The following is a 27,146-nucleotide window of genomic DNA, read 5'->3' as shown; positions in this document are numbered from 1 at the left end:
TATTTCTTGCTTACGTAACAGAGAAATCTTCAAAGTACACATTTAAAGGTAAAGATTTTTTTAAAAAAAACCCACCCTGATGTGATTAGTCAAATAACAACCATATGATGTTAGCATAAAAGACAATTTTCTTAATTCAGAAGGCATGTGATTCAATTTTGAAAGCCAAAGGTGACAGTGCATACCATCCACGGTTTATAAAACTGTGAACATCACTTAAAACCTGAACGATACTGGCTCAAATGACAATATTTGGTGACAGTAAATGAAAAGTGCTTTGCTCCTAGCGTTCCAAAAAATATTTCCTGCTTGCTGTGAACTTATGCACAGATCAATTCCCATCATCTCCGTGCATACTCCATTTTCCAGATGATAAATCTTATAGCAAATCATTGACAGAATCCAGCCATCACAAGTTACCAGAACGTAGGTGACTGTCAGAAAATATTAATAGAGTCTGCCACTTCTACCGTGTTGCTAGAGGAACAGACTTACCTCGGCAGATGGTCCCGTTCCCCACGTAGCCGGGTTTGCAGGTGCAGCTATGTCCCCTGACAGTGTTCGTACAGATTGCATTCTCATCGCAGTTATGCTGTCCGCTGCCACACTCATCATGCTCTACAAGGGGGGAAAAAAAATAAAAATAAAAATAATTACGAGAGAGACAGTGAGCTTTTCAGTGTGATGATGTGGCATTCGAAAACCAAGTGGAATAACGAGGTTGCCTCAGTGGCTGAATGCTGGGAGTTTGGTGGGGGAGTCAGCTATGGCTCTGCTTCACTAGGAGACCCAACAACACGTGCATGGTGTCAGTAGATTATTTAGGTACAAAACCAGGGAGTGGTGGCGGGGGGGGGAAGAGTTGGTGAGAAAGCAAAATATGGCTATGACAAAAATCCATGAAGAAGAGTATCACAGAAAAATAGCTGCTGTGAACACTAACCTGTACATCACTGTCCGTCTCCAAGAGTAATAAGCATAAATAGACAGTAAGCGAACACAAGAGAGGCCTTAACAGCACGGTCTTTAAATACACAGTTCAGTTATCACAGCCACTTGCTCTAATGCACACTGAGCCGACTCTTTCTCTAATAGCATGTAATAACATTTTACATTTTTAGAGCACTGTTCCTACCATCGAACCCCAGAAAAATGGGCCGTATTTCGCTTTCATCCTGCAACTCTAACTGCTGCCACCGAGCCTCATTTGCTGCAGGTCCTGCGCTTTACTCTCCTGCTACGTTTTGTTCTAGGAAAGCCTCAGTTAGAGGTGGCGAGCTACCTGACCCTGAAGTTTCTCGCTTCTTCCTGCAATTATTAGGAGCTTCCTTAATGCAGTAGGACAGCAAAAAGAAAACCTGGATATTTCACACTTTTGCACTGGTGGGTTTACTATTTTGTTCAGTGGAATCAAGAGGATGCAATGAAATTTCTTAAAACCACACAAAGCTTCCTGTCTGGAATTAAGGATTTGCTGAAATATAGCAGTGAATAAGGGGTGTTCAAAGGACTATGGACTAAATTGAGCCCTCTATAGACCACAGAGAGAGGTAGTGCCTCTAAAATATGAGTAAAATACTCATTTATACAGACTCTGAATTAAGCCCTTTGAAAGAGCTTCTCCATTAAGAACACCACGATGACAGTCTTTGTGAGGCTAAAGTTAACCTCTGCAATGCCCTCACTTTACCGTAGTATAGATTGACAGCCAATTTCAGGATAACACAAGACACATGAAGATTTGAACGGTGGATTCCAAGGAACCCTGAAAACCAAATAACTTGTGGAATACCATTTATAACTACTTGCAGAACATGTAACCGACATAGTTTTCTATTTTTCAAATACATTTGACAGCAAAATGATATGGATTACAACCATTTTCTTTTAAAGAGCATGAAAGCAATATATCACTCGCTCACTCTTTGCTTTTAGCAAGAAACTCGCACGCACACACACATGCTCAAACGTGCCTGGCTTCAGCTGATAAATTCAGGCTTACATTTATACTTGTTAGTTTATGTTGGTCCCTAGCTCTGCTTAGTAATTCACTTCAGCTCCTTGCCAATTTTCAGATGCCTTACATATTCTGAAGGCAAGGCTTCTTCAAGGGCTGCCTGGTTCCTTCCTTCATCTTTTAAGAAGCTGTACCACCGCCCGATTCTTGCCACTCCGGTCTCATGGTGCTCAGGCTGCTGGGTCAGGCACAGAAAGTACTGAGCTCCCCTCCAAGGAAGTGCTCGGCAGGCAGCTGAAGCTGAATTACGCTTCCTTTTAAGAGAGACACCCTCTCCATAATCTCGCCCTCCTCTTACTACTTTTATTAGTTATTGCCATTAGCTTTCATGTGCTCGTATTCAAACTATAATGAGAATGCCTTTGTGATAGGCTCACGTACACACAAGAAGATTCCTACTCAAATAATTGCCCAAATTAGTTGATTACCTTCCCAGCACTTCAAGTACAAACAAAAGATTTCCCAGTGGTAAAATATGTGTTTTGCCAAAATACACAAGGGATTATGCTCCGCTATGTTGCTCTAGGACTTTGACAATGTAAATCATTGTATTTACCTCTCCTGCAGATGTACAGATGCTGGCGATATTGAAAGATTTAGCACTGACAAAGCTGCTTTCCCACAGTCATACTTTAAAAAGAGGTCAGGTTTTTTTCTAAGCTGATATAATTTGAAGAGTTAGCAACAAATCTGACCATGGGAACCTGCCCTTCACGAGACATCCTGATGCTGCCAGCACAAGGAGGACTAAGGGAACCTTGTCTGCATGAGGAATCCCAAAATTTCTTAGCAGCAATATGGCTGCAACGATGGGAACTTTAAATGAAGTTTTCCCTGGTGTAGAGATGTCTATAGATGATGTTGCTACAGACCTAATAAGAATGAGAAAGCATTGATTTTCTGTCAAGGTACAAAAAAATCTTTTAGTCCAGATGGAAAAATCCTTAAGATGCTGTCAGTAGTGATCTACCTTGGGTTTCCTTCTCCCTCACAAGACATCATCCTTTGGAGCACTTGGTGTTCATGTCGGGAAGTGAGCATGGAAAGCAGGCTCACGTTCTGTTTAAACTCAAAGGAGATTATGACTAATTTGCAAAGAGCATCCCTTTCTTACAGACATCGCTTTCCAAAATCCCCCATTCAAGCACATCAGACAGAACTTGCTTTTGCTTTAATGTTATGGTAAATACTATCTGACTAGAAAGCAATCAAAGATCGGAAGAGAAGCACACTCTAAAACAAGTGAAAGGAGTCACAAACTATCAATCCAAAGCACCAAAGAGGGGAGAGCTGAGACAAAAATCTCAAAGTCATACCTTAGAAATTCTGACAACTTCCCTTTCAGCTGAAAATGAGAAGCACAAGAAAGGGGACTCTAAAAGCCAAAAACAAAAGTAATTTTAAATTTTTTTATACAGACGCATATACATGTAGATATGAATAAGTATGCTGCCTTGCTCAAGAATTAAATTGTCATCATTAGGTATGACTGAAGCCATCCATCTCTCTGCGGCTTCCATTTGTTATCCAATATACACAAAAGGAGCTCATGCTCAAAGACAAAAAGAACCCTCAGGCTTGCTGAGGAGGACAGTACTGGAGGATACAAATCCCTGACCCACCAACTCATTCCCCTGGATTATTAATATCCATTTCAAGAAACAGGTACCATTTCAGAAGAAGAGTTACAACAGCAGCACCATTCTTTGCTTCCAGTCAAGTTAGTTTGTTTATGAGATCTCTGGAAATTATCTTCAGCGTTACTGTTTCTCTTACTCAGGAATCCTGGTTATTGCCCCCTCTATTCTGTGATTGGTCATGGTAAAGCTGAGAGATCAGTTACCTTTTTGTGCCTCTGTTTCCCTCTATAAAATGAGGATATTACAGGATTCTATTTTTTTTTCCTAGTATTTGTCATTTTTCTGAAATCCTCAAATACTAAACATTTTACAGAAAATTAAAGGATGTCAATCTTTTATTGCAAAAAAGAAAGAATCACATATCAACTGCTTTGATCATCTTCTACTTCTACTACTACAATCACCTTCTACTTTATTTATTTTTCCTGCAAGCAGAGATGAGGTGTGACAGGGCACATCATCTCTGAGGCTTCAGCTTCCCCTGTCGCTGTTTCCTGGCCACCAAGCTACAGCTAAGGCCAGCAAACTACACATTTAAACCTAATATTTCCCTTCTGGATAAAAACCTTCTCAAATTTCCAAAAGCTTTCATGAACTTTTCCAAAATCCTCAAGAGCATCTTATTTTCTGAGTTCACAACTTAACCGGTCCAGCTTGTGAAGCAATCACTACAAAATTCATTCTTTCCTCAGCCTTTACCTGAGGATGGCCATCAGCCTCCAAAAGCACTGGAAAGATGACTGCTTAGAAATTAGTCATCCTTTTACAAAACCATCTCTCTGCCCCCTGCACGGTATGACTGTGGCATCGTGACTTGTATCAACTGTGGGTGTCCTCTCTGCATACATTAACCAACGCTTCAGCTTTGAAGCAATAATGCCTTTAAAACAAAATCTCTACAGAAAACTTCTATTTGAAAAAGCTGCCAACCCCGGTTAACTGCTTGCCGCAGGCAACTGAACCTGCATCAACTGGGACAGAATTCCGCTCTGATAGCACTACAGCTCTGGGGACACTGATGTTTTTCGTGGGTAGCGTTACACGATGGCACATGCACAGTAGTTGAAGATAAGTATAGTTATCTCTACTTTGTTCACAGGCAACCTAATAAAAATAAGTTTATCTTGATGATTAGAATACTCGGGAGCTGACAGAATTTGTTTCAATATTACATAGCCTTATAGAGATAACAATCGCATAAAAAGCAAAGTTAATTCACCAGAAAATAGTTTCAAGTAGATGGTTAGTTGCACATCCTATCATAAGAAGCACCAATGCGTCCTACAAATTGCAGAAAACCACCTTATACCAAAACACAGGCTGGTCTGTGAGGTGAGCACATTGATATTAGGACAAACACAATATCTCCTTTTTCCTGAAATCTCGGAGAAGAAAATACTTACAGTACAATGGGTAAACACGGACTGTTTCCTGTTGAAGCCTCAATCACATGAAATGAGTAAGAAACTGCTGAAACAAGCACAATTACCAGACTGCCACAGCGCGAGCTGTGACCACGCTGCATCCCCCTGTACTGGTGTGGTGAACCAGGCGGCTGGACCCCAAGCAAGCAAACAGCACACCAGCATCTGCAGCATCAGCAGCCAACATCTACTGCCTACATATGTAAAAAAACAACAGCTGAATAGTACCTGAGGCAGCAGGAGACCAGGAACACAACTACGCTCCACGTCTGCTAACAGAACATTCCCTAGAAAAGGTCAAGCCTCTGCTAACAGCTGTATTAGCTACACCTTTGCCAACAGCAGAATAATCAACCATGATGCATTTCAGCTGTGAAGCCACTTGCTTAAATTTTAAACAGACCTGTCGCTTTCTCCAAAACACAGGTACCTACTTAAGCTAATGAAGTTAAGTTAAAGCATCTGCAGGTTGTAGCAGCTCCTGCACACCTCAAATGAGCAAGCGTTCCAGCTGCTCCCCCATGACTATGTACCCCTGCTGACGGCTCATCGCTTCAGTCTCAACTGTAAATAGGAATATTCAAACAAGGACAAAAAAGTCAGCAACCTTCAGGCACCCATATTCCAAATCTTCCATATCCCCATTTTTCTAGCCTAATCTTACCGACAAATCACATAACCACTTTTCTTTTCTGGTACTTGAAAAATACCTTCCGTTCTGGGCTAAATGTAACTGGAAAAACGCAGTAGGAAAAGCACTGGGGGCAGGGGGGAGGGTGCCACGCAAAGATTTTGTCTGCTTGAGGTAGCGTATTCTGCATAAAGCCGCCCACACCATACAAACAGCTTTGCAGTAAGTAAAAACAACCACATAAATATAATTCAGAACACGTGCAAAGTAAAAAAGGATTTATTTGTCATGTATTTGTAAATATAGATGCACAAATACCTAAATGTATAAAGAAACCATTATAGGTAAATACAAATTTTCTCTATTCATAGGTACATGAAATGTAGTGTTTGTGAAAGGTTCCAGGCAGCTCTGACAATTAGCATCAGAAGAACTGTCAGTAATAAAAAATGGCATATTTCTACACTCTTGAAGTTTTGAGTATTATAAATACCCACATTTTTTACTGAAGCAATCTTTTCAATAGAATCTTTTTCTATTTGTTACACAAGAGGAAGATGGTCTTTGGTTATATTTTGCATGTATATTTTTTTAAAATCATTTTTCAGAGGTACTATAGAATTTCTAGGATGCTTCTGCTTTCCCACGCCGAAAGAGACAACACCGTTAGACTCACTGGATTTGTATGGGCTCTAAAGGCAGGATCTACTTGGCTTTAGCTTGCCTTTTTTTTTTTTTCTTTTCTGTACATGCTTGGAATAACTCAAGTGCTTGGACTGTTGTACACTTTGTCTAAAACATTTAATAGAAAATTAGAACCATAGATTGAAAATGTATAACAAACAACACCTAGTAAAGCTACGAACCTTTTGGTGAAGAGTCATAATTCACTGTAACATCAGGATAGCTTTCTCTTGCACAGTTCAAAAGCCTATAATGGATTCCAAACTTAAAATTTCTAAAAGATACATTTGACACAGGATTTATTTTTCAGCAAAAGTGCTAACCTTTTTATCTTTATTTTCTTTGAGTAAGGCCGCTCTTCAGAAAAGGACTGACACTGGAATGCAATTACTGGAGACATATCCCATTGAATGGTCTTTCACCATAGTTACTCTCACTTCTCATTACAAGAAAAGGCCCCAATTTAAACTTGCTTACAAGATGGAAACGATTTTCTTATTGTAAGGATTTTCTTCCATTAGTTCCTCAAAGCCTTCATACTTGAATAATAAAACATTCATCTTTGGAAAACGCTGCGCAACAATTCTGACTATTTCTATTTATTCTCATTTTTACGATATTGAAAGGAAATCTAAGTCGATCTCTAAGTTGTTGAGATAACAGTCTGCTTCTGGGGTACGTAACCACAAACACAGCAAACGTTTCTAGACACCAAGAGACTTACAATAGAGACAACTCACTTATGGAATAGCAAGGTCATCAGATGCTACCATTGCTTATTAATACAGAGGCCATTTGAATAGAATGCCTGCCCTAATGTAAAATTAGTTATCTGTCTGGTAACAGTTAAGCAACAGCCTTTGAAAACTCCAAAAGGAGAAAGCCATCTCTCCAAGTACTTTTAAAAAGAAGCAATGCTTTGTTGCATGGCGTTAGGATTCATATGCCTCTGCAATAACTAAGGCTTTAAAAATGAGAGATTAAAAAATTGAATTTCGGAAAAATTGTAGACTTAGCTGAACCAGGATTTCAGCTCATAAGACGTTCTGGTGAAACAAAAGGGATAGCTGTTAAATAGACTGCGTAAAAGGAAGCATTATTCTGAAAACACAGGAGGAACCTCCCCCAGAAAACCAGGGCAATTAGAAACAAGATGCATACATCAAAAAAGAAATTACCTTGCAGATGGTAAGCTGGTGAAAGATAATAGCTAATTGTGGATCCAGACAACCCTGAAAGAGGAAAACAACCAAAACCACCCCACTGTATTTTCCCCTGCTCGCGAGAATTACAGAAACAAAGTAAAGTTTATGCCCATTCTGAACTTCATTCATCCAAGCTCAGCCTGTCCATTTCCGCAAGGAAACAGGACGAAGGAACAGGGCGCAGGACAGAAAAGCCCCACCGTTCCCTGACGTAAGGACAGAGAAGCCCCACTGTTCCCTGACGTAAGGACGCGCTGCAACTTTATCCTTAGGAGCAGTTAAACATACAAAGTACGGCAGAAATACTAGATTTGCAGCTCTTTTAATAAGAAATTAAAATGCTATTGTAATTTACGACACAACAAACAGCTTCTGGTGTTAACTATGAAATTATTTAGACTGCATTCTAAAAGAGTAGACATATGCTGCTCTTGGGTAATTAGGAAGAAATAGTGGAATTTAATTTGAGTATAAAATTCTGAATGTGCATGCAGTTGCCTGTCTGAATAAAACCTCTTGAGTATTTCCTTTGAATCATAAACTAAAAATTCTTCCTTTGGTTTTCTGGCATCTGGTTACATTTGAGTCACATTCACCTATCTACGATCAAGTTTATAAAATAAACTACTAATGTAAGCCATGCTTATTCTTTTTATTCTATTCTAAAGTAATCTGCCTAGAACTGCCTAGGAACAATGTAACAAAATAATATTCATGTTCCTAAACTGATATTTAGAGAGAATCCCTGAGATTTGTCTCAGTGACTCAATTTCAGCTTTAATTATTAGTTGGTTTGTTCAGTTTAGATTTTTCACACCACAATGAAATCTTCTTTATAGTCACGTATTAGAAGATCATAAACAAAACCAATGTAGTCTTATTCACATACTTAATATGCATCATAACTAACATGTGGATATATCTAGGGGAAAATGGACTTAAAACTCCTGTCTCATCCTAAAGAGGCCAGTACACAAACGTGGGCAACAATGAGATCTGTACATCAGTGGTATGGTTTCAACGTTCGGGGAGTGAAGTCTTTACAACTCATCCCTTCTGCACTGAGGGGCCTGGCCTTCTGTATTTCCCCTCAGCAAGAAGCAGAAAGCAGATACGAATGCAAAGGTCCGTATTATGTTCCAGTACATAGAGACTTCATTATTTACTGCCAAAAAATTGACCTTACTAATGATCCTTATTTCTATGAATCCCGTAAGTTCCACTCTTACGTTATATATATGGACAGAAAAAAGAAAAAATGTGGATGACAAAAAGATACACTATAAAAAGAAGAGGACCTCAATTTTTCCATAAACATTTGTAGTACACAAAACATTTCATAAGCCAGTATTTTTCATAAGAAGCTTACGTTTTCCCTTTTACGCTTACCTTAATTTAACATACAGAAACCTAAAGTGTACTGAGTTAGAACTATTTTTGAATAGTCAATGAAGAAGTATTTGCTATTAAGACTGGATGGTCTACCCTCATTAGTATTCGATTCGGTTTACACTTTCAGCATTTGCCTTCACACGTTACTGTTTAACCCCATTTTTCATATTATACTTTTAATTATGTGACTAAGCCCACTACATAAAAGCAAAAGTCAGGTTCTGTTTGAAAATAATAAAGTATCAGACACACTTTAAATTTTTTTTTGTGTCAACACAAGACCTTTTGCTGGCAGCTATTCACATCGTAATTATGCTGAAGAGCGTGTGCACAAGCACGCATAGGATGTATCCAGTTCTGCGATCTGAAGGAGTTCTGCTCTACCATGTCCCCTCTTGCACTGAAGGTCCCCAAGTCATCCCCGCAGTTTTTGAGATGGACAGACCAGAAGTGCCCACAGGATTCAAGACAGACTCAATACCTTTCCCAAAGGATCTCACCATTCTGCTCGTCTTTGACCACGGCTGAGCAGTGAGCTGACATTTTCAGAGAACTATCTGCAATAATTCCAGTATCTCTTCTCTGAATGGCAATACCTAATTTAAAGCATTTGTGTATATATATATATTTTTTTTTTACTTTTTTTTTTCCCCAAGGGAAAAGTACTTTATGCTCTGATCCTCTGTTCTGCCTCACTACGTTATAAAAACAACTACCAATAATACCCAGTTGAATTTCCATGAGATGAATTTATTGAGAAGGGATAGGAAATTCTAAACTGTTACAATAAAAATGTTTACTTTTTGCTAAATCAAGATGAATAATAGGTAGCCTTGCTGACAGTAACACTGCATTTGTTTTCTGCAAGAGACGAAAACAGAAGTGGATCTCTTGCTAGCACAGTGTGAAATATTTGCACATATATCTTAAATGCCTATATAACATTGTTAAGAATATAGACATTTGGTTTCATTGTTTTCTGATCATGATACTAAAAAAGAAAAAAGATAACAAGAAAGCAAAGGAAAATGAGAAGAAACTAAAAAAAAAGTGAAACCCTGAAAAACTGTGTTTAAGGCTTGGACACTTGGCACCCCGATAAGAAGCTCCCCAAGGTTAAAGAAAACCAGCATTGAATTCAAGAATCTTTGGAAGCGTACACCATTGTTACCTTTACATTTAAATTGTATTTCCCTGATCTTTTAAAGTTTAAGTTGAGTAGACATATCAAATTAGTATAGAATATTAAAATCATTTTATTAATATAGAAGAACAGCTACTAGATTATTAGTGTGAAGAGCTGTATTATCAAGGTGGTTTTGACACTGAATTTCCGTGGCATGTATACCAGGGCAATACTCACAATCCTGACATACACAGAAATTTCTAAAGCGTATCCTTAACAAGCAAGAAGGTTGATAATTAAATGGCAATCCACCTGGCATACTCTAAATTGAAAAGGGACACTGACGCAATTTCATGGACTTCTTTTTGAAAGCTAGATTATTCAGTTTGGTCTTGTTTTCTAATGCTGAAAAGTGACCTTAAGAAAAAAAACATATGTAAACACTACGCACTAGGACAGCTTGTATGATTGTGCTGGAGGATTAATAATCCATTACAGTTTCTACCTCTTCAATCTCATCATATTTCTCACATAACAAAAATAGTTGAGGCAACTTTGTCATTAGCAATGTATATCTTTAATTCTAGAACCTGCCAGCAAACTTTGAACGCAATCATGAAGACAGGTGCCAAACTCAATTCAAACCACATCTAGATGAGAAACTCAGGACTGGAGTTTGGAAGGGTCTGTATAGTGCAGATTTAGAAATGCAATGAAAAAATTCCACTAAGAAACCACACTCCATTGTCAAAAAAGTTCTTTTGTTATCTTTATGCTTTGAAGAGTTGGCAAATTCATACCATCAAAAGAATAAACTCTTTTGCAAGTACAGTTTCTGACTGAGCAAAGACCTGGCACATCCGTACTGCTCATAGTCTTCAGGACTGAGGCTGAACTCAATGAAGATCAAATGATCATTCGGAACTAGATCTAAATAGTAAAGATTACCCATGTTCAGTCTTACAGACTCAGAGTATTCCTAATTTTAATGGTAATAGAGCACACAGGAGCTCCATTTCTGGTCCTACAGCTCAGAATTGATCCCCGTTCTGTAAACCTTTGCACAGGGTGAAGGGAGCACATAGTGTAATATTAATGAAACACACCCCAATAGAATCCATTTTTAAGACTAACGGCTATCAATGATTAAGTCAAAGTCTCAGAGAAACAAGAAATGGTTCACAAAGTTCTCAAAGATGTAATACTGTACATATTGGAAACATGTGGTATTGAAGAGCAAATAGCTACACCCTCATCTGCAAGCACTAAAAGATCTTAAAAGCATTTCTCCTAATTGGATTCATAAACCAGAATGACCAGGCTATGCAGCGTATGTCCAGAGGTTTGCAGTAACCTGGTCTGCGTGCCAGACTCTTATTTATTTATTCATTCATTCATTCAAGGAAGTCAGATGAAATTCCAGATTTCCTAAAAGATACAGTGCAGCCGTGCGGCGCCATGGTCAGAGCACAGGTCCACATCCTGGAAGCTCGTTCTGTTCCGAACACTGCCACACACACACAGTACTTCACCCAAGTCACGTTATCACGCCTGAACTATAATGCATACCAACATTTTTTAATGGGAGCACGCTAATGAACATGGTCATCTTGATTATTATTATGGGATATTAAACTTCTAAAACAATCCCTGTGTTTTCCACAAACCAGTTAAGCATCAAGCCATTGGACTTTTACGAGGCACCTTCTATGACCTTTAGCCTGATCCCAAATGGTCAATGTGATTTTTACAATTGACTTCAGTGGAATTAGGAGTTATCCCACAAAAAAAAACAAATCCAGGCCCAGAAGCACAAACTGATTGTGTATTTTGGTTTGTATATTTGTAAACCAGTACTTACTCCAAATCTCTGTAAGTAGTTTTTGCTTTTCTTGACACAGATAGAAAGCAGAGAATTTCATACAGAGAGAAGGAAAGCCCTGAACTCAACGTGATGTACCACAGTGAAAGAGAACAACTGCACTGTTCCAGCTAGGCCGGAGCAGTGATATTGATAGAGGAATGGTAAAAACACAGTTCTATGAAGTTCTCAGCTTCTCTAAATAATAGGACATTCTCTTAGGAAAATAAAGAAATCACGCATAACAACACAATCTGAAAAACTGAGACTTTGTCCATCAGTTTCCACTGCCTAATTTACAGTTTTCAGGAGAGATGCCTGTTACCGCTACTTCTTAAGATAAAGTTTTATTTTGCCTCTGTGTTGCTAAAAGCTGAATATTGTCCAAGTACCTGCATTGTGTCAGAAAAAGAAACCCTAAAGCAATATGGTACTGATTTATTTATATAGCAATATAACTTAACCTAAAAGGACAGGCTGCTTTTTATCCATAAAATTGTGAAAGCTGCATATTTTATGAAGTCGATATCAGAACCTCATCTTTCAGGTATTTTCAGTTCAACAATAGCTGCAAGCTTTATCTTGCAGAAATCTCAAAATCACTAATACAAAAAGTATGAAATAGCTCTTTAGATGCGATTTTTAGCCAACATTTCACCGTGGCTTGATTAACTTGTATTGGTGATAGAAGTTCAAGAAAGTTTCAGATTTCAGCACTCGATGATGCTTTAACTTCCACATTAAAAAAAAAAAAAAAATACAAAAAGCAATACATACCCCATTTCAAACTGCCACAAAAGTCTATTAGTGCTACTGCAATATACTAAGGTGGAATTGTTTCTAAATGAACCCGCATGTGACAGATGTGTCAATCTGCTGATAGAAGAGCACATAAAAATCACAGTTAAGGCTCTGCAGCAGAGTTCAAGTTATAATGAGAACAGGACACGTATTATTTCTTTGCGCCTATCAGAGACGCAATGAAAAGGCTTGCAGAGTGCTGGAGCGTCTGTTACAGGTGATATGAAAGTCACAAAGACTCAGCATACTTTTCTCAATTTTCTCTTGACAAAGTTAGACAAAGTAGAGACATTAGGTTCCCCGTCAGACTTAGCGCCTTTATGATTTACGTGCAAGTTTGCAATTAAGCAAATGGTGCAAAAAGGATGGACTCTAGTACATTTGAAGCTTTTGACAGAGCAGAGATGGATTGTTGCTTCTTACTAAAAGTAAACAGACTATTTGCCTAGCTGCAGCTTACCCAACAAAGCCGGAGAGTGCTGGCTGAGATTCTTAGAAATGGATGTGTCTAAGAACTGGCTTCTAAGACAGTATTTAGGCATCTAAATTACTAAATAGTTTTCTTTCTCAGAGTGCTGAAAACTTAACTTCCCCCAATGCATTGAACTAGGACAAGTGGGTTCTCAGCGCTTTAAAAAAAAAAAAAAGTAAAGTAATAAAAAAAGTAAGTCTAGTTCTTTATGTCACTCCTGTGTATTAGTCTTCAGTTTACTCCTTTAGCCTCACAAAAATACTATAGAATTTTTACATGGAAGGAAGTGATCAAATCATTTTACCCTTCAAAAAGTGCAACTTCAGCATTATATTTACTCTTAACACACAGAATCAATTTTTATTTGAAAGCAGAACTGGCAACTGGCGCATCACCTTTTCCTAAGGCACCTACGTTTTTCTCTGGAGATATTCTACCATAATAGTGATCACAATAGACCACACTTGTCTTATGAGATCTGACAAGATCACAACCTGAGTTCCTTTGGCTGCCACTATACCTTCTTAGATCAGCAACACTGCGGAGTATGAAGATCCCACTGCTGAGACAAAACATAGATCAAACAGAATTTATATGCTGCACACTGCTCAGGCTTTCCCAACTAACTTACCAAAGGGTAATGACAGTACAACTTCATTTTGCATTTCATCACTTAAGTAAAACTTAATAAAAATTACTTAGATACACGACCGTATCATCCATGAGACTGAAAAAAAGATCATGGTTGGTAGATGTTCATTCAAACAGGGAATTCTTCTCTGAAAGACTTCTGCTCCAGATGCATTCAGAGTCACAGTCACAGAAAAGTGGCAACAGTACGTATTACTACCCAAGAAAAACAGGGATTTAAGTACAGGATTATCCCAGAAAACTAATGATGCAAGAAAAGTGCCTTTTCTCCAAAAAAACTTAGAACATCATTTTAGGAAAGACAGAGTCAGTAACCTGAAGTACCCAAAAATCATCAAACACCACAGAAAGCAGTGCAGAAATACACTGGAGATGCAGAGCAGGGGACGCATCCCTAGGGGATGAAGTCACATTCAGTTTCTGGCTCATTTTTCAGTGTTAACCAGTGACTGACTCACAAAGTGCTGCCCGAAGTCTCCCTGCTGTGGGTACTGGGATACTGCATTCAGCCTTTGGCAAAGCAGGAGCTAATTAAGAAGGAAAGCAAACACCAAGTGTGAGGAATGTCTGCAAAAATAAATTTACAGAAGGAGGCACAATGAAATTCTGTGCTTAGCTTTAGTACCTAATACTAATAAGACAAATCCATATATATATGCACTCAATGAGAGAGAGAAAGTGGGGTTAAATGACCACAAAATATGAAGGAAGCATGAAACTTCAGGAGGAGGATTACAAAGTTTCACCAGAAAGAGTTAGACAGAAGTCAAAGGGGAGAGAAAATGAGAAATGAGAATCAAGCGATAGTGAACTTGGAAAGAAGCTTCTTGTTCACAAGAAACAACTTCCACAAAGCACATGTAGCTATGATTACCACACGCTACTGTACTGCTTAGAATTTAATTCCAGAATATATTCCAGGGAATAAAAGCAGGATTATATAGAGCACTCCAACTCAGATTAGGAAGCAATGATGCTGCTAGCTAAACTGGGCACAGATCTTCCTGCAGCACGTGCCGAGAGGAGAAAGCACGATCCAGCAGTGAGAACATCTGAATTCCATCTCATGAACTGACTACATGACTTGGTCATGAAGACAATTTTGCCACCTCTTCTGTAAAGCAATGGTTCAAAGGTGTTACATCACTGCAAAACTCATCTCATACAATGAAATTGTTTACCAACGGACGAGAACGGGGAAGAGAGTGGATTTGGAATATTTGAACCATTTGAAACAAAAAGGTAGAAATCTAAGCAAAACCTGACATTCATCACTGTTAGGTGACAGGTAAACATTATGACATGCTGGGACACCACTGACATTTCAGGGATCGCTTGTATGTACAAAAGCTAGCAAGTAGTCAAGAGAATTTGAAGAGGGTTGCTGGTAATCACTGTAGGAGACAAGGAACGGCTGAAACAAGTCTGACAAAGTCCATTGAGAAAGCAAAAGATGTAAACTTATTGTCACAGGTTATGCATCAGACAGACGATCACTGTAAGATTATTTGGAGGAAGGTGTCAGGAGGTACATACTCAGACATTAGCTTCACAGAAGTTCAAGAAATAAAAAGATCAAATGCTTTTATAATTTAAATTAAGACATACTTAACACATCAAATAATATCCCTGCTCTAGATACTATCTTTAACCCATGCAAAGGCATTTTTTGTCTTCATTGACTATTTCCTAGAAGAACACCCCTATATGGAGAGGAAAAGACACAGTTCCTGGTTCCCCTGCCTCCCGCCCGCCATGTCCTACAGACGGGAAGGAAAGGAAGTGATATCAAGTAATGCTTGCACGTAGGTTTGATAAAGACTATAATTTCAGTCCTTTTAACATCTTCCATTTAAGGGGCTCAAACCCAATCACAGTCATTACTGATCAGTGCCTCATGTGTCACTTTTGTGACACGTGACAGATGTCTGCGAACAGAAAATACTGTGGCAGAGAAGAGGTGTATGCCTCTCCAAAGGATCCCAGAGCTCGGCTGCACAAGCGCTGAAATCAGCACTAAATTAGCATTAGAGTAATTAAGTAACTTTTCCCCCAGAAGACTATGGAGCTTTTGATTGTAACTACTCCTCAGAAAACCTGAACACACAGACAGGGCCTGCAGCATCAGGGTGACAAATTCCCTGGAGGAAATCTCCTGCCACAAGCTCCCATACGTACAGATCGGATGTCAGCTAGGAGCCCTCCGTCTAACCTCCATCGTACAGCGGCAGAAGCAGGATCCTTACAGATAAGTCACAAGCACTCCAATGCCACAGAAGAAGATCAATGAATTAAGATGTTAAAAATTAATAGCAATTAGAATAATTAAATATTCATAGTTTAATACGGAAGGAGAAAAAAGGATTTCTTTTGATACTAATTTGACCCTGCATCCTAGGTGACTGCATGACGAAGATGAGAGGTGAAACAAATTAGTGTAACGGAACAATTGCCTGGAACCACAAATTGAAATTCAGTGGGATACTTCATACCGCTACAACTCAAGGAATTCATCTTTTGGGGCACACCTCACTGGGTTCACATGCAGTTTAGAAAATTAATAGGATAAAAATGTGTTTTAAATATTTAACAAGAGGCAAGATAAGGTCAACCAGGAATAATCTTTTAGCTGAAAAATTATACACATACAGTATTGATTCTTTTAGCTCTCGTGTAATGAGAGGAAAGTAATCTTTTTCAACCAGAAAGAGCTATTCTAATTGATACACGTTTGGCATCCTAAAAAGTAGTCACACTGGGAAAGATGAATGATATGTCACTAGTCCTGTCACCAGTGACCATACCAGCACTGGCAAACTGCTCTATTTCCAAAGAGCTTACAAGAAGCAGCCATGCAAAGTCAGAAGAAAAGTTCAGTTGAATTAACCCTGGGAAAGCCCTGAATTACAATGCCTAATGCAGCCCAGTATTAAATCCTTACTTCCAACAAGAACTGCGTCTAGGCGTGGGCCTTCAGAAAGAGCGTGACACAGCTCAGCAGACCCCTGCTGGAGGAGCGACACTGAGGGATTATAAGGAGAAAATAACATCAGGAGATCCCTCCTTTTCTTTTCACCCCAAAATGTGACTAAATAACTGTGGCAAAATACAGGGGAAATGTCCTTTAAAAATTGAGGATGTTTAACGTGGGGAAGGAATGGCTTAAGATAAGCCTGGAGCATCCTGTAGCGAAGAGTCGGTTACACAAGGCATTTTCTGACTTCAGTGTTTCTCCGAAACTTCAGTAGGCTAAGCACCCGAGGGGAAGGGGTACATTTGGAGTGGGTGAACCAATGGTTAGTTCCAGACCTAAAAATAATTTCCATCTTTTGTTTCTAACACAAAGAACAGTGACAATTTTTGGCTCATGATGCTATTTTCCATTCTTTTTCTGAACAATTCATGGGGAAGATTCATATTTTAGGTTTATTCTCTTTGAAATACTTACTTGGCATTATTACAGCCTGTGACTTTGTGTTGTAAGGTTTTCAGAAACCCTTTCAAAAAGAAACATTTATTATTCTGTGATGCTGCTCACTGAGTGCCATTTCTTGCTTGAGAAGGCACAATGTAGGCTGTATAATAATAATAGAGCTATCAAAAAAAGATCATTAACTACAGCAGGATTACCACCTCACCTTGGGACAGGCTTTTCTCATTTTCTGTGTAGGCTGGAAGGGATCTCCACATCTCTGCTCAATGCCGGTATGATAACCGTTGGGCCAGTCATAGAAATACAACGGGATTAAAAGACGACAAATAGCAATAAAGGAAAAAACCTGAAAATGGGGTCCTTCTGAACTGCGTGTACAAAGGAGGAAACCTCATAACTCAGATTTCTATCAGCTGTACACAGAAAGAGGAGGCGGCATGGGAATAAGATACAAATTAGTTCCATTTGACAGTAAGAAAAGATACAGGAGAACAAAGCCATGAAACGTAATACAATAGAATGCAAATAGCTTTAGATTCTCTGAAAGAAAATGAGCTAATGAGTAACAAATACAACTCAGTGCTCAAAAAAAAAAAAAAGGTAATGCTGAGGCTCAGAAAGAGTAAACTGGAATGAAAATGAAATGAGATGAACTAGAACAGAATCTTTAACAGTATTTTCTGTAAAGCAAAACAGAAGTGTACACTTTGTATGCTAACTGAAAACATCGAAAAATGCAAGAATGTTTCTCTACAAGAACGACTGCAATTCCTACAAGGTTTTGCACATTATTTCCAGTTATTAGAAAAGAAAGATGAGATAGCATTTAAAAAGCAGGGGACAATCAGGAGCATCATTGTCTGCACCAACTCACAAGTGTCAAGAAACTACAGAAAAAAAATGTAGACGTCATCATTACACAATGTCTGAAATTGATATTTCACTAATGCTAAAATTTCCTGCCCTCCCACCGCAGTTATATGCACTTCAATGGTTATCATTTGAACAATTACAGACAGAAAATAATAATAATAATAAAAAAAAAGAGTTTACAGATATTTACAGGAGAAAAAAAATCCCTGCAATAAGATTTTGTGTGTAATCTGCGCTTCACTGTAAAACTAAGGTGACTGATTCACAAAAATACTAAGACACTCAATACGCACTTGTTTTGAAGGATCATGAAGGATTCAAATGGAAATATCTTAGGACTATAATTGTTATTGTTGTTAAATACTCTCTGGCTGTTATTCTTCTTTTACTGTTGCTTCTAACAGATTGGTTTAAATCACATCAAGTTCAGCTAATCTCATTAGATTAGATATTTCATAATAACCTGACTGCCTTTCCCGACACAATTTTACTTTTATCATCTGTTAAGTAATCACATTTTTATATTAGAGCTTACCATGCAAGGGCATTGAAAATAATGGATTGTGGCCAATTGAAATTATACCAACAAATAGCATTTGAAGGATTTAAACAGATAGCAGCAATTTTCCTCCTCTTTGTGGAGCGTGAAAGTGATAAAAATGATTATTTTTCCAAGATCGCTATAATATTCATGTATCCACTTAACTTTCTTCCTTGGAAGGTCCCATTTGTTTTCTTTAAAGAAATGAATAAAAAGATTTAAAAGATTATGATTACTCAGTGCTTATGAGAAAATGAAGAGCAGCTACGACAAAGGTATGTAAAATGAGTAACAGAATGTAGAAAAGTCTCTTACCCAATATTAATAAAAAGGCTCTCTTGCTTGGTGAAATTAAAGGGGGAAAAAATCAGGGTGGACAGACAGAAAAAGCCATTTTACAGAACAGGCCTGATAAAAGACTTCAGATGGTATTGGGTTTAAGTCCAATAATATTCAAAATAGTAGCCCCTTAATGTACATGAATAGCATGAACAGTTTTGCTAGCTAGGATTTAATTATGAAACTATTGATTGTTATGGTTCAAGGCACAAAATGATCATTAGACGGACCCAAGGAAAGAGTTTCCTTCTATGATATATTATAGTTGCAGGGAGGCCTGCAATTTCTCTGAAGCAACCAACCTGGCTGTCACAGAACAAACACTAGGTCAACTGCAGATCAAGATGCCAGGTTCTAATAAAAAGGCAATTAATTTTATCTGAAAAAAAAAGAAACAATCATGGATTTTAGACTGCTATCTGAAGAGATATCGAGTAGGAGGGTATCCAAGATTATTGAATTACACCACTTCCAGTTTACACCACTTTCATTATTTGTTCTTCGTGAATTCAGCTGACAGAAGACCAAGTTTACACTCAGTTTGGTTGTGGGAAGGAGGAGTGGGAGCTGGCCTTCTTGCCTTCATCTCTGGCTAGCTAAGCCAGTTCACACAGCAGTACAGGACTACTCAAACTCATTCAAGCAGGTGGCACACGAAAGGAGACTGAACGTGCACTCCGTACTCCTCTTCCTGCTGATTTTTAGCTAACAAAGAAAAGGCAGGCGGTGCGGTTACCTGTGAATCGTGCAAATATAGACATCATTGAAGGCAGAAGGACAGCATGTACCTCAAAGATTAGATTTGCCTTTTTCTTTATCAGGAGGCATTGAGTAAAAGGAATTTTCTGATTGCTTTGCATTAGAAAAGGCTAATGTCGCACTATATAAAGATTTAACATACTCAATAAACAAAAAAAGATAATCTTTCATTTTAGGCAAAGCAAGCAACTGGGCGGAAATCATTAGATCTTTCGTAACAGTGGAGAGGACTTTTAGTTTTAGTCTCTGCAATGCTGGTCTTAAAGAGGTTACACAAGAGCTTTGAGAAGCCACGTAAGTTTGCCTGTGCAGGGCACTGCACTGGTTCAGTACTTCATTTTCAAGCTACCCTTGGCCACCCTGCCATACCAGTGGACAGTATTTTGAATTTATTCTTCCTATGGTACCTATCACTTTTTATCTTTAGAATGTTTGTTTCTAAACGGTAACATTATATTGCATGGTGAGTAATCAGAGAGTAAAAAAAGCTATCACAGGATCTTCACACCACCATTGCTTATATCGCAAAGCTGATTTCTGTAAAAATGCACATCTAATACTAGGAATTAATAATACTGATAGTGAATAGAAATAAGGTAAGAAATGCCACCTGTGTAAATTTCATAGCTTAAAAAGGGACTCTGACTTTATATTCCTAAGACTTAATGGAATAATATAAAAAATTATTCTGAGATGATCACCCAAAGTGCTATTTTCAAAACATATAAAAGAAAAGATAAGGTCAGAAGACCTTTCTCTGCACAGAATTATTGTGGCTGTCAGCGCAGGCAGGATTCGTTAAAAAAATCATTGGGAGAAGTCCTCCATGCTAGCAATTTACTTTTTTCTTTTTTTTTTTTTTAACATCATAAAAGAGTTGTTGCCTTTTTTTATAAGCAACTTCTGTTCATAAAGTAGTTTGCACTCTTAACTTAAATCCATTTAGAGGAAAAAAAAAAGTTTGAGCTATTAAAAGACTAAAATAATAATATAGCCCGAGGCCCAGCTGTTTACAGAGTTAATGCCCTCAATCACTTCCTAAACTTGCTTAATTCCTATTCCCACGTAGCACATCGAAAAGAGAGACAGGAAGGTTCATCAAAACCTATATAGCACAGAGTCCTCCCAGAGATTTGCTGACAACCCACTACCCACATTAACGTTCTCAAAGGGAAGGAACTTACAGTTTTGCAGCAGATGCCTAATACTTCTGCAGGCTGAGATCCAGCCTGACAAGCTTGACTGTTGCCTGGAAAGCCAACGCCTCCCTGCAGTAACATCCAGTAGGAACCAGCAGCTCAGTACCTTGCAAAATCTTTCCAATAACTCGCGTAGTTCTTAAGTCTTATCCTGACTTTCTCTAAGGCACATTTACATGTTGCATTTATTTGTTTAGTATACGCATCGTGAACTGGTAAGAGTTGCACCATGCTAATAAAACAGGAGTAACAGCTTTTCATTCTGGTAGTGAAATGTATAACTGTATAACTGGGACAGCACAGGATTCAAAATTGATCTGCTAATGTCCTTCAAGAGCTGTCTGAATGTACTCGTATACCAAGCACAATAAGCACTTAACCTTAATGTAGCATTAGTTTCTAGTTCTCTGTATTTTGCTAATCTGTTTTAAACTCAGCATTTCAAGTTACCCGTGTTAAGAACACTGAGCTTTCCACTGGAACAGAAACTTCTACTATAAAGGCAGTTACCCCATTGAAATAACGTACGAAAACCATCTTTACAGACTTCAGAAAAATATACCAGGTAAGGGCTTCATATTTCATACGCAGCCTGAATTCATATTGTCAGTGAATTAATTAGCCTCTTTTCTGCAGCGCAAAACCAAAATCCACATAGGGTAATAACTGCTCTTGGTCCCCGATCCAATTTATGGATCCTGACAGGCAGTCTAATGGCACAGATGATTTTTAATAAATCAACAATCTCAGAGCAACAAATCAAAAGCAACAGCAACTAAAAAGACTTCAAAATCCCGTTTGACAGTAGACCTAAATAAGCATGTATAGTTTGATTTCTACCACTATGATCCCAGCCTCTGCATTTTGAGGATCTGTAGGTAACCTCACTTTTAGCAGCCTCAGTGTTAATTGTTACCTGACTATTTCGCTTTTTATATGAAGTCATGGGTAAAGAAAAAAAAAAAAAATCTATTCCCTGCCTGCTAATTTTCACAACTGAGTTTGTTCCAAGTCAAAAATACTTATATGACTATTTATTGATAAAATATATGCAAAAGGCTGCATCCTTGAAAAAGAGGCCTGAATATATTACTTATGAGAGTATGAAAGGGCTGTTAAATTCTCCAAGCTCATTACAGCTTTTTGTTTCCAAAGTTCCTTTAAAAAAAAAGTTACATTTCAAATTCCATTAATGCCTTGGATTAAGTCTTTCCAGCTGACTTTTTATATAACTTCTTCAGTTTCTGTGCAATAAAGAAGTCTCTTGCTGTCTTTACAAGTGCCATCAATAATGTTCAGCTGTGGATACTCAATCACTCAAAACTGGTCATAACTTTTAGCAATCCAGATGGAACAAGGCTGCTCTGTTGCCCTTAAAAACAGGCCTTTCTGTTTCGTCTGGAAGCATCAACCACAAAAGACAGCATGTGCGTTTATACGTTTCACTCTGCCTCGTGCCCTAAGCAAATCATTCTGTAAGATCTGCCATTTCTGTTGCTGTCACACATTTCACATCAGCTAGGAATTTTATTTAAGGATTTTTTTTTCCCTTAATTTTCATCTGTAACTTCTTTAGTTTAATAATCCCAGTCAGTGGTCCAATTCTAACAGCAGCAACAAGAAAAAATGCAAAGGAACCTTCATCCTCAGATGCCATTTACATCTTACTTGAACTTGCAACAGTCACAGACCCCAGATCTGGGCAGAGAAGAGTCATTTGGACGGTGGATTTTGCATCTTCGCTGAGGAGTAGAGCTACTTGCTGCATTAGGTCACAGAAAGCCTGCAAGAGGTTTCCATTGCGCTACTGTGGATATGCAAGCTCTCTTTCCCAAAGGTGAGGGGGCACTGACCATGCACTGAGGGCAAGGAGTGAAGGGACAGACCTACATAGAATAGAAGGATGTACAACAAGCAAGATTAACGGAAGTCTACTTTCTTGCTTTTCCCCATTCTGTTATGAAGTGCATCCAGACACTGCAAAGCCAGGCAAGATAACTATTTACCTTTTCTATTCATAAATCACTTACAATTGATGATTTTGCATAATGCATCATCGGGTTTTTGAGACCTTTAAAAGCACGTAAAGAGTGAATTAAAAGGACAGAGCATTTATTTAAATTTGTCCTGAGCAGATACTACTAGCACATGCAAAAGAAACAATAACATTTTATGTCGTGGTGGAATGCGACTACATTTGGAATGTCTTTGCTTTATTGCAAAGCCACATTTACAGCCCAAATGAAATACAGGATGCGGTTCGGAATTGGATAGATACCAAGGAATCTATCTGAAAGCAAAGGCTCCAAAGATCAGAGGGCTCCCTTTGCCCCTTTGTGGGCTGCATGTCTGCCTAAACATACACGTTCTTAACTTACTGTTTGCAGAAGAATTTGCTATGTCAGATATTCCACAGAATGCCACTTTCAACATTTGTGCTACTTCTAAAGCAAAAAACCAACAACAAACAAGCAAGCCAAAAACTAGCATAAAGTACAAACGTTGGGAGATAGTTCAGCATTATGAAAGCTCACATACATTAAATTCTGTGAAATAGAATCCTCCATTATGAGCAGCACAAAGCAGACTAAATCAAACCCCTAGGATCCTGAAAACATGGAAAATTATCTTCACCATAAATAAATAGGAAAAAAATATTTTACCCTTCCAGGTCATTAAGCTGTCTCTCCATGGCCATCCTTGTCCTTTGCTTGGCAGCCCTGTGGTCTGGCCCTTTCTGCTCTCATCTGTCATAACAGGAAAGCCTTCCCCCAAACACCTGATTATCTCAGTCTAGCAGCATCAACTGTATTTTCTAAAAATTAACTTTAGTTGTAAACTCGGAAAAGAAACAACAAAAAATCTAAGCGCATAAAAATGGCAGCAGACTATCCTAATGGGAGCACGATTAGCAAGACTGGGTCATTCATTTGCCAAGCTCTGTCCCACTTCACCGACAATAAGAGTTATTTCCGGGAGAGTCAGAAAAATCCCCAGTTTGAGCAATTATTACATGCAATCATGTAACTAAATTAGGAAGTTTCATACTAGGAGGCAAAAAGCCTACAGGAGAAAGCATGAAAATATTAACTACAAAGTGATAGATCAAAGCAACTCTCTTTTTCCCCCTCCCTGCACTATTCCCAAAGGCTATATTTCTTAAGGACCAAGCAAGTCTGCTTGCCAGTGGCAGTTCCTCTACACCCTTTAAAATTATTTCACAAATATTTCAGAAAGGTAACACTACCCGATTTGTGCTTATTCACTGATGTTTACAAATCCAGGAATAAATTTAGGATAACTAGATTATCAGACATATTAGCATTCACCTGAAAATATTATCCGTACTATATCTTCATATTCTTGTTCTCAGACAGAACATAAAGGTCCTCCAAAACCAGAATGAGACCATCCAAACAGAGAAGCCACATTGCACGCCTTCAGAGCAGTAGAAACTCTGCCCCAGCCCTCACCCCCAGCACACACATTTCTGCTGAAAAAGGCATTTTTTAAGTTATCCCGGAAGCTGCAGAACCAGCAAAGTAAGAGTTGGCCAACCTACAACGCATGTCTAAACACGGCTTACACAAAACCTCAGCCACTTCAAACAAATAACAGATGCCCATCATTGAACCAGGGTCCTAAGGTCTTTTCAGTATCTACGATTGCTCAGAAGGTGATTCTTTGATCACTTGTATACAGTAATTGATACTCAAGAATCAATAGTTGTTAATAAAATATTAGCTTTCTCCCAATCAATATGCACACATCTATGAAATATTCAGCACGGGTATAAAAATGAGATCACAGCAAAGTAAAAAATATTAATATATTATTTCCTTGTGTATTAAATACATCTTTAGATTAAAGAAGGAAAAAACCAAGACCTTCAAAAGCCTCTGTCATACATATTTCTCACTGCCAGAAAAGCCCATCAGACATAAGCACCATGAACTTTATGGAAAATTTTCTGTTGAGCTTAACAAGCTTTATATAATTCCTTTGTTTCAGAAATAAAGACCTTACTCTAGAAACCTTAAATCCAAGCAGCAAATACAAAGATAAACAGCAGAGAAGCAAAGCGCTGCACATTTCACAGATATGCCAGCTGTTCTTTGGCAGACGAGTCTCATCTGCCATGACACACTGCCTTTCAGGAGGAAACCCAAGTCACACACTTGTCAAATCCAAGTTAATATGCTGCAAGTTCCTGGCCTTTATAGAGGCCCAGCGATTGCAGCCCTGATCATTTCCACCATCCCTTAAATCGAAGTGGTAGGAATTTGGCACTCCCACATTCCAATGTGAATGGGCTCCTCTTCCTCCGGATGGGTTTTCTTTGGAAGAAAAGCATACGTACGTGCCATACACTGTACAGATTTTGGTCACACCAGACTCCAGATACTACATGCTGCAATATGTACACAGGCATATTGGAGGAGCATTTGAGCCATCTTTCCTAATATTTTCCAAGAGTAATGTGCTCATTATTACTGAAAGCAGACAAGCCATAACCCCTTCGAGCTATTTGGCTATTAGTCATCCATCTGACATTTCTTCTTTGTCTAGCTGAACAATGTGTTTGGACAGAAAGAGAGGGTATAGCAGGGCAAATAGAGAATTCCTATCCAGCGTGGTCAGCTTGTGCCTGACTAACCAGCCTTTGGCAGCAGTCCGTAACACAACCCAGGACTCTGACAATCAATATGGGAGAGGTTTAGGCCACATCTGTCTGTCTGACTTGCCGACCCCCCACGGCACACTGAGCCACTTATCTGGGACCATTCTTTAGAGCATCTTCCTTGACACACAACAACAATCTTGCAGCTCAGCCATAAAAATATTTCTGTGAGACACCAGACGTTTGGGGGCACAGGCCCGGAATTCTCTGAAGGGAAAACAGGAAGGTACGGAGAAAGACCCTTAGAATATTTTTGTACTGTTCAGCCGTAAACCTAAAAATAGGCTTTTAGGTTACAGATGGAAAGAATAAAGCATTTTCATGAAAAAGAGATCTTAAATATCTAAAAGGACTGCAAATAGAAAGGTCAAAGCATTCTCTGTGTTCACTGAGAATGACAAGAGGTGACAGGCTTAAATTTTGGCAAGGGTGATTTAAGGTAGACTTTAAGCAAACCTTTCTAAACAGCGGAGTAAGTATTGCTGGGGGTTGGGGAGTGTGTGGGGGGGAAAGAACACGACAAAAGGGGGATTAAGTTTTTTGAGGTTTTTTTAAGAACAGATAGGACAAAGGATGTTTCAGGGTCCATGGATCCTGCCTGCCTTCAGGACTGGTGACCCAGACGCCCTTCTCTGTGATTCAGTTACTTCCATGATTTAGTAGGAGAGTTCAATTCTGCGTCTGAAGAACAAAGAGTTTGTTACAAATGGTTTCTAGAAACAGAGTAGAGCACGGGGCAAGTTTTTTGCTTGTATAGACAAAGAAGGTGACAAACCCTCGCTGTTAGAGCTCTAAAAAAATCAGAACTTGATTGAGTAAACTCTTTCCCAAAAGCAAGTTACACTCCTGAAGGCATTAACGCCTTCATCTGTGGAAGCAGATGACTAAAACATGAGAGCTTTTTGCTTCCAGCCACTGACATTGATCCTGCAGCTGCTGCATGGTTTCAAGAAAGCATATTCCCCCTAAGAAATTAGCGTGGTGGCCCTCATTGCATCTCTCAACCCCACGGACTGCTTGTAATAATTACTAGACTCAGGAACAAAGAAATTTTTGGGCCATAGAAAGGGATTTAGTCCTATTGCAGCAAGGAGAAATGCTGCCAGAAGAGAGCTCAGGACAAGTGCTGACCAAGTGACATGGAAAGGCTTGCCCTTGCTTGTTCTGCAGACAGACAGCTTCATTCATGGGTCTCAAATGAGTAATAAATAAATAAATATTCTATGATTATTATTTTTAAGCATTATCTTAATGCTTAAGTTTATGCATAAGCATGAATATGCATATGCAAAACAATTTGAAATACTAAATTTTTGTGATAGCACGTATACCAGCACAAAAGGCTGCAGCTAAGAAATCATGTAAAAATGCTAATTATGCCTAAGTCAAGAAATACAACTATCCGCATGATTTGCGG

General features: G+C 38.6%; 1 protein-coding gene across 5 annotated transcripts in view; it reads right to left on the bottom strand.

Moving 5' to 3' along the window:
• Positions 1 to 27,146, bottom strand: part of NELL1 (neural EGFL like 1) — a 293,137-nt gene that overhangs the window by 114,710 nt on the left and 151,281 nt on the right. For all 5 annotated transcript variants that reach the window (XM_063332728.1, XM_063332731.1, XM_063332732.1 and 2 more), the window contains exon 14: positions 496 to 618. In XM_063332728.1, coding sequence (XP_063188798.1) covers positions 496 to 618 — 123 coding nt within the window. The remainder of the gene's footprint in view (positions 1 to 495; positions 619 to 27,146) is intronic.

The sequence above is a fragment of the Chroicocephalus ridibundus genome, chromosome 4 (genome assembly GCF_963924245.1).
Source record: "Chroicocephalus ridibundus chromosome 4, bChrRid1.1, whole genome shotgun sequence".
Classification (NCBI taxonomy): Eukaryota; Metazoa; Chordata; class Aves; order Charadriiformes; family Laridae; genus Chroicocephalus; species Chroicocephalus ridibundus.
This window is presented reverse-complemented; position numbering and strand designations above follow the sequence as displayed.